The sequence below is a fragment of the Equus asinus genome, chromosome 5, assembly GCF_041296235.1.
Source record: "Equus asinus isolate D_3611 breed Donkey chromosome 5, EquAss-T2T_v2, whole genome shotgun sequence".
Lineage (NCBI taxonomy): Eukaryota > Metazoa > Chordata > Mammalia > Perissodactyla > Equidae > Equus > Equus asinus.
Genome location: NC_091794.1, coordinates 89,037,540 through 89,046,443, shown reverse-complemented (window position 1 = coordinate 89,046,443; position 8,904 = coordinate 89,037,540). Strand labels below are relative to the sequence as shown.

At 54.3% G+C, this 8,904-nt stretch overlaps 1 protein-coding gene across 4 annotated transcripts in view; it reads right to left on the bottom strand.

Moving 5' to 3' along the window:
- Positions 1 to 2,330: 2,330 nt before the first annotated feature.
- Positions 2,331 to 8,904, bottom strand: part of TRIM62 (tripartite motif containing 62) — a 30,452-nt gene continuing 23,878 nt past the window's right edge. For all 4 annotated transcript variants that reach the window (XM_014837880.3, XM_070510408.1, XM_044770294.2 and 1 more), the window contains one exon: positions 2,331 to 4,642. In XM_014837880.3, coding sequence (XP_014693366.1) covers positions 4,092 to 4,642 — 551 coding nt within the window. In that variant the 3' untranslated portion in view covers positions 2,331 to 4,091. The remainder of the gene's footprint in view (positions 4,643 to 8,904) is intronic.

Sequence of the window (8,904 nt, the reverse complement as noted above, 5' to 3'; positions counted from 1 at the left end):
TGAGCAGTCAGCCTCCAGGGATGACCTCTCTGGTGGGAGAGAAGGCCTGCCCCCCCACAACCCCTGAGCTGAGCTCTCTGCTGCCAAGAAACATTACGTCTGTTGTTTTCTGTTCTTGCTGCCACCCCAGAGAGAAAAGTCCAGAGCTAATGGCCTTATCAGGTGCTGAGCAGGTCCCTGGGGCCAACATTAGACTTATAGAATCCTAGACCGTCAGAGCCAGGGCCTTGGCAATCAGTTAACTAGATCCCTAGCCCCACCTCAATAAAGATGGGGAAACTGAGCCCCAGGCAGAGAGATGGACCCGCTCAGGGTCTCATAGTGCCTTCTTCCACCCCTGGCCCTGGGAGACACACGAGGCTTGGCTCGCAGTGGAGGCTTGACTCACCATTGCACGGTTCCACAACGGTGTGGAGCCTGAGTTAAGCTCCCACTTTGAATCCCAGGAGGATCGACATTCTGGTGGCTGCTGCCTGTCACTGAAGCAGCCCTCACAGTCGAGAAGCATTTCTAGGGGGGTCCAGTGAAGAGTTCGGCTTTAGCTTTGGGTTGGCCTGGGTCTGACTTCCAGCTCTCCTGAGTACTGCCTGCGGGTCCCCTGGGAAGTAATGTTCCTCCACTCAGACACTGAGATAATGATACCAACCTCATGGGCTTGTCTCAATGTTCGATAAGGTACAAAAAAGTACCAGCCCTTTGCCTGCTGACCGCACACAGGGGTCTGAATGGTGTTACTGCTGTTCTAGCAATTCTCTCACGCCTGGGGTAAGATCTTTGCGGATCCCTCCTTCCTTCCCAAGGCTCGGCTGCCTTTGTCTCCTCTCTTCACTTACCCGTGTTAAATGTGGGGTTCCTGTGGGCATCAGCCTGACAACCCCAGATTCTTCCATTCAGGAATTCTCTGGACACTTCATGCCTCTTGGAGGTGGCCTGATGTCCCAGAGCCCTCTGTTGGGTATGCAACTTAGGCCCCCATGGTTACTCCCAGACACTTGGAAACTGGGAGTGAAGTCCAGGAAGTGGCCAGCATTTCTCAAACCTGGAGGCTGAGTGGGGAAGGGGCAGGAAGCACCATGGAGGGGGTGCTTCTCCCCCAGAGGACAGAGGCACTGAGAAAAGAGGGAGGGCCGTGGCTTTGGGGCAGCCACAGGGATCCGACAGCACAGGGAAGGGTGGGGGGGGGGGGCTTGGGGACACTCAGGTTTCAGAATCACCCCCTAACTTCTCTGTAAACTGAGGGGCTGTCCATCAGCCAATCAGAGACCTTTTCCTCTGCCCCTGCCAACAGCCCCTCCCAATCCTTGTTCATGTGCCTCTTCTTAGAACCCCAACAAGTCAACGACTGGAGTGGTTCCTTCTCTCCTCTCCCCACTTCCAGGGATAGACGAAGATCCACCTGGTGCCTGAGAGAGCGTCCAGTCTACCCTCCCTTACTCTGCAGGTGAGGAGATGGAGGAAAAGTCCCTCAGGGCATGAAATGGGTCAGCACCGTGAGACTACGCCCAGCCCTCCTGTTTCCCAGGCTGCTGTGCTGCTCAGCTGCAGGGCGCCCCAGTGGTCCTTCCCCTTGCAGTGTGCACAGCCTGTGCGTCCACATGCAGGGCCCTGCCTGACTCCTGGCCAGGCTGCTTCTCCATCAGTCAGAGGTGGGATGGACCTCCTTCTACACAGCAGACCTGACCTTCCTGGCCTAGGTGGTGCAGGCTCCACACAAGGCAAAGGAAGAAGATGGAATTCTTAGCCTCAGAGCTGGCCCAGAGGTTCAGAAAACTCATATAGTGCCAGTGTCCAGCAGGCAGCTGGAATAAGAGGCGGGGCCTCCTCAAGTGCACTCCACTTTGCAGCTTACCAATATATTATGTGAGATTGGTGCTATTATCCCCATTGTCCATGTGGGAAAACGGAGGCCCAGAGAGTTTAAGTAATTTCTCTAAAGTCACACAGTGAGAGTGCCTGGATTCAGGCCCACGTCTGCGGGATTTCAGAGAGCAGGCCCTTCCACTGTCTCATTAGCTCCCCTCTGCTCCCAAGGCTAGCATCACCCCCTCCTCCAGGCAGAGACATTCTTCCCTGGCTAGTAAGTTGTGATGTGACTGCTGGCTTTAGAACTCAGTTCTAACCCAAGCTCTAGCACTTACCAGGGTGGGACATGGGACTGTAGGCAAGTCATGTCCTCTCTCTGAACCTCACTTTTCCACCTCTGTAAAATGGGCATATTACTATACGCCCAGTAGGGCTGCTTTGTGGATTAGCCATGCTAATGCATGTACACTGCCTGGGACGGAAGAGGGGGGCCTTTTTCTTCATTGAAATGAATGGAACTGACCACTGACATCCTGTAACTTTAATTTAATACAAATTCATCATAACTCACAAAATGGGCAACATTTAAAATAAAAATACTGCTGGGGGTGGCCCAGATTCTGGGAGATGAAGAGGCAGGGGGAGACTGAGGATTCCTCCTGCCCAAAGGAGGCCCCCGTGAGCAGCTGCTGTGAGGTGGGAGTCCCCCAAGACGAGCTGGTCTGGCTCCTTTGGGGTAGTTGTGGTCAGAGACCTGACCCACGTTCAGAATCTAGGCCCCAGGTCTAGAAAGAAGAGCCAGGCCAGAGAACATTTCAGCTCAGTCCTGCAGGCCCACCCCTCGGGCTCCCAGCCATGGGCGGGGACACAGCCACAGAGCGGGACCCCTGGAGGCTCTGCTGCTTCAGAGCCAAGGCCTGGAGGTGGCCTCCTGGGCCAAAGCCATAGATGGGCTTGTTCAACATCCATTCTGACTTCCTTCTAGTGGGCCTTTTGTGTGGCTGAGGCTGGACAGAAGAAAACTACATTTCCCAGACTCCCCTGCAGCCGAGGTTCTGGATCTAAGTTTCTCCAAACAGAATCCCTCATAGAGATTTGGATTGGGAACTGAATTGAGTGGGAGAGAGGTAGGCCTCAGGACACCCATTGGCTGGCATAGGCAGTAGCACAGGGAGCCCAGTTCTGCAGTCAGCAGCTTCCGGATGCCGTGGCTTCCTGAGGTGGGAGCAGAGTTCCTGGTGGCTAGGAGTTTTTGTTCCTGGAAATTCAGCAAAGAGTCTGCTCCTCCTGCCCTTCCAGTGAATTTGCGAAGCCATCAGGGACCTGGTAATAAATCCTGTCTAATTAAACTAGCTAAAGCCGCTCTTTTCTGCAACAGGATCTTAACTGAGAAAGATGCCAAGATTGCTGAGACGTCTCAGCCAACAGCCCGTCCCAGGGCTCAGGTCCTGACTAAAACAATTGCTCTCCGCCCCCTCCTGCACCCTAGCCTGGTCACAGGGGCCTGGCTGGACCCTTATCCAAGCTGCTAGGGACCTCCATCATCCAGCGATGTTTGTCTACAGTGGCAGGCTACTAGGCTACTAGGCTCTGCATCAGCCTCAGGGTGTGCCTTTGTCCTGCCTTTAGACCTGTGGGCAGGAAAGTGGTGGCAGTGACTGTAACATGTGGGCTCAACTACTGGGTGCCTTCCAGAGGCCACAGCATCATCTCTCTCTCCCCACAGGTAAGTGGGGAAAGCAGGAACCATAAAGCTCTTGGTCCAGAGGTGGAAGGAGAGGGTGGTCCTCAGGCAACCCGAGGACCAGCTACAGCCTGTGTCCACTGTGGGCTGGGGTCAAGGGCAAAATGGCCCATCCCTAGCTTGCTCAGGGGCAAGTCTTAGGCCTGGGAGCATAAGAGGGTTCTGTGTATATTTCAGGCTGCCAACTGCTGGCGACACTGACACATCCTGAGGTCAGGGCAAGTGGGAGGGCAGGAGGGAGAGGTGGGGAGGCAGTCCCCTGCCCCTGAGAGGATGGGGATGAGGGTTGGGCAGGGGCTGTCCTGAGGATGTCACATCCTCAGACCAAAGCTACACCCCCTCAAGGTCACAGCTACAGAACATCAATGCTGGGAGAGAGTCTGGGAATCGGGCACGACCTCCATTTTACAGACGAGGCTGAAGGGTAAACATCTGGCCTGAGATCTCAGGGTGGCCAAGCTGGGCCGGAGTCCAGGCCTCCCGTCTCTTGGTGGGGCTCTTGCTGGCAGCCATGGCCCAGGGCCTGCAGTCTCCCTCTACTGCACTAGATTCGCACAGTGTTGATCCGCAACGGCTGCACGTTTTTGCCGTTGGCGTGGCTCTGCCCGGGGCTGAAGTAGGAGCAGAGCTTGCCGGGGAACTTCTCCCGGAAGGTGTAGAGCCAGGACATGTCGTCAGCATTGTAGAAGATAAGCAGCCCTTGGTCGTAGTCCAGGAAGACGCCCACCTTGTCAAGCTTGTCGCGGACGTTGAGCCGCGTCCAGGGCTCGGTGCAGGCGCTGTACTGGTTGCCATCGTGCATGACGATGCAGTAGAAGCCGCGGCTGGGCTGGATCTGGATGCTGCCCTTACGGCTTGCGGCCTCGTGTGCCAGCCCAATCACCCACTGGGTCTTCTCCGCCACCACCACCTCCCAGTAGTGCACGCCGCCACTGAAGGCCTCGGAGCCCAGCACCGACACCTCCACGTCGAATCGCTTCGGCGAGTCCTGCAGCGGCTGTGGGTGCAAGTTGCCGTAGGCCACGATGGTACAGTCGTCGGACAGGATCAGGCGCTGGTGGGCGGTGCCCGGGTCCAGGGTCAGGGCAGCTGGCACTGTGGGGGGGTGGAGGAGGGAGAGAAGATGAGTGGAGAGAAGACAATGGATCTCCTGAGGGCTGGGTTCTGGTCGGTCCCCAGGAGGCTGTGTGATGCTGAATACAAGCCTGCTCTTTCTGGGCCTCAGCTCCCTTCTCTGTAAAATGAAAGGGTGATGGCTAAGGTCCTTCCTGATTTACACTGGGTTGCAGGGGAGCAGGAGGCACAGCTGTTCACTGCTGATGCCCAGGGCAAGGCACTCTGTGGGCACTCCACAAAACTTTGCTGAATAAACCAGAATGAGGTCCAGAATTAGAGAATTTCAGAGTTGGGAGAGAGCCTAAAGATTATCCAGGTGCTGGACAATCACCCTAGGGGGCGATCTGGAAATCTGTGGGGGTATTTGGTTGTCTCAGTAGATAGGATGCTAAACGCCCTGAACAAAATGCAAAGGGCAGTCCCATGCCCCCCATCCCCAAAGATTTTCAAATGTTGCACCAGACATTCATGTGGATGAAAAGCCTTTTTTATAATGATCTGAAACTATAGCTTAACTCCATTTTATGTATAAACATGCCATGATGTTTGCACAGGGTTTTTTTTTTTTTTTTTTTTTGGTGAGGAAGATTAGCCCTGAGCTAACATCTGTGCCAATCTTCCTCTATTTTATATGTGGGACACCTCCACAGCATGGTTTGATGAGCAGTGTGTAGGTCTGCACCCGGGATCAAACCTGCAAACCCCAGGCCGCTGAAGCCGAGCATGTGAACTTAACCACTAAGCCAGTGGGCTGGCCCGATTTTTGTAGTTTTAATATATACTGGATATTTTGGAACACAACGACCATGGAAACTGAGGGATGACTGAATTTGTTTTGTTTGGAACTTCACTGAGAATTATTCACTGTTTTGGAAACTACATCTCCAATAACAATGCCACTGACTGATCTAACCTCACGGTTTCAGACCGCTTTTGAGGCAGAATGGGGTTTACCTGCGGCGTGAGGACCTGGCTGTTCTTTGCATTTTCCAGTGTGGTTGTGAGTGAGCATCTACATACTGACATACACAACATTTTGTTATAAATAATTTCCTTCATATTATAGTCGGAGTATGTATACATATGTACATATACACACACATACACTTGAAATTGTGAAAAGTTTGCATTATGTTTGAGACAGCACAAATTATCTGTTATGAAAAGTAGACGATGCGTCTGAAAAAGTTGGAAACCACTGATTCTAGGCCATCTCTCCCATTTGACAGATGGGGAAACTGAGACTCAGAGAGGCAACATAACTAGTCTTAGGTCACCCAGCAAACATTAGTAGAGCCAGGACTGAACAAGGCCATGTGCAATCCAGCTCAGCCCTCTCTTCCAGCACCCCCCCTCACTCTCCAGCCCCCACCCCACGCAGGCCCAAACCTTCGCTCCAACTGTTCCCCCCACCACCTCCTCTCCGCTTGCTGTATCCCCCCCACGAGGCTCAACTCAGGGCTCACCCTCTGGAGAGCCTTCCTGGTTGCCCAGAGGGTGGGCTCTCTCTTTCCTCCGAGACTACTCAGCTTTGTCTGTGCCCTCTCCCCCATATGTCTGTGCCCACATTCTTACCAGGGGGGCAAAGACTGTGTACTATCCAACTAGGCTCTCCCTGTGTGCCCAGCGCAGGGCCTGGCACGGGGAAGGTGCCCACAGTTCTCACTGAATTAAACCGAGCCAGCTTGTTGCTCCTTGGGCGAGCAGCACAGGCTGGCCCACCTGTCTCTGGTGTGGCCGCACTGGCTCAGCAGGTCTGGCCGTCAAAGTCTCATGAACTCTTGTCAAGGCCTCTGTTTACTTTTCCTCCCTAAGGACGCTGATGCCCAGACAGAAGACAGGGGAACCTGGAATTGGCCCTCCCGAGCCTGGACGACCACTCCCAGGCCAGAGCAAGACAGAGGGGAAGAAAGGTGGGAAGAAGAAATCCTGTCACTAGTTCCTCAGAGCGAAGAAAGGACTCTGGTGCTTTTCTTATCTGGTGGCGCAGGGACACGATTACACTTGGCTGGAGCATTGTCCCCTGCTTCCATCACCTCTGTTGGCTGCATACATGCACAGAAATAAAATCAGTGATGGTGACTGTCCCCAACAGACAGCAACAGCCAGTTCCTGAACTGTGCTTCTGTTCATACATCCGCGAACAAAGCTGAACGTTGACACGCCAAGCTCCTTCCATGAGCTCTGTCAGAAGCAAATTGATTTTGCATTTTACACTCTTCTTTCCTGTTCTCAGAACTCAGAGGGCTGTATGGAAACAATTAGCCCTGTGAATAGAGGGGTCAATGGAAACACAATTCTCTACCCAGGGACACTGGAGAGGGGGAGCCATGACAGGGAAGACACTGAATCAGGGGGTGACCGTTTCACCCTGTCATCTGACCCGTCACAGTGCAGCCTGTCAGAACCAGAAGGCTCCTGCCATGTGGAATGTGGGAATGCCCACAGTGGGGTCAGGAGGTAAGAGGCGGCATGGGTGTAGAAAGTGTGTGTGCGTGCGTGTGTGTGTGTGTCTAGAGGGGGAGCTAGGGAGAGAATAAGAATCTAATCAGACACAGATGGGGCCCCTCCTACCGGCCGTGGAATGTGGGTCATACTCAGGCGTCTATAGCAGAGGGGCAGGGCAGGCACGATGCCAAGGTGCGGGCACAACACTTCTGAGTGCCATGCGGGAACCTGGGCCTTATATCTGAGGTACCCAGGAGCATCTGAGGAGACCAGCCACAGGCGGGAACTGCGGCTCAGGGCAGAAGGACCGGGAGGAGACGAGCACGAGGGCAGGAGGGCTCAGCCCCACACTCTTAAGCCTGTAGGGCAACGTGGGCCACTCCGGGTGCCACTGATGAGTGGGGATGGCGTGCTAGGAGGCAGCCAAGTGGGCTCTCAGTGGTTCTGAGACTGGGCCGGCAGAGATGCGCCTGGAGGACCACACTGACTGCCAGCTCTGGGTGTGGACCCTTAGCTCTTGAAGCCCAGGCGACCGGATAAGGGCAGGGCCTGCCACTCATTGGGTGGGTTTAGGGGTGGGGCCTGCCGCTCATTGGTCAGTGCTGATCATGGAGGCGGGGCCAGGGGCGGGGCCTGATCCACAGGGGGCGCAGGGCCCAACCTCCGGGGGGCGGGGCCTATTTTCCTGTTAGGCAGAGGGCGTGGCCTGACTCAGGAGGCTTTTACACACCAGAGGGTGGGCTGGGGTCCACCTCCAGGACTTCCCACCTCGTCAGAAACAGAGGTCCTGTCTTCCAGACTCCCTCTTGCTGACCCCGAGGCTAGGGCATCAGTAGTAACAGCTGTCAGACCAGAGAGAGACCCAGACCCGGGCACGGCAACACTTTTTCTGTCTTGGAAGTCAGCGCTTGTGTAGGGACTGGCAATCCCTCCACCCATCTTTTATCCTCAGGAGAGGTGACCAGCACAGTGAAACAGATCCAGTCCCCTGGGGGTCACTATTTTACAGGTCCGAGATCTTTTCTAGGTCCCAAGACACTGTTTTATAAAAACAAAAAGCAGGCACTGAGGCAGCCTGTCTGGTCTCCAGGTGTGTTCTCCATCCACTTAAGGCTCTCTGGGATCTCGAGGTCAAACAGCCCTCAGGAAGGAGCATGGACTGCGGAGGCCCCGGAAATATCTCTGGGCTGTCATCAACCACAGCACCCCAGCAGCAGAGAAACTTGCCCTGGGCACAGCCCAGTGCCATCACTTGGCAAAAAGTGGCTGGTGCCTCTTTGTTCTCAAAGACAGTCACAGGACAGGAAATACGTGAGCTCTTCCTTCTGGCCAGGCCTTTAAAAAACCTGTCCCCTCGGGCCTCCCACCTACTCAGGCCCTCAGCTGCACAGCGCTGGCATTCGAAAAACACGTTCGCACCTTCCAGCTCATGGGAACACCCTAGTCGCCCCAGGAGCACAAATTATTATACCCAGTTTTCAGAAGAGGAAACTGAGGCTCCAAGGAGATTTCTTTGAGTTAAGTAGCTTGCTCAAGTTGTCACTTGGGGTGGAAGCAGAGTTGGAACTTGAACTAAGATCTTTCCACACCACATTCTTTCCTTTATGTGGCCCCAGAAAGCCCGTTCAGCAAGACTGAGGACCCATCTGATGACTCATGATACTAACAAACAGGTATCGAGTACTTAACTAAGTTGCAGGATTATTATCCCAAATAAATAATCTTATTTAATTCTCACGCCTGCCCATCTGTTTTATGGATGCGGAAACAAGCTCAGAGAGGGCAGCGATTTG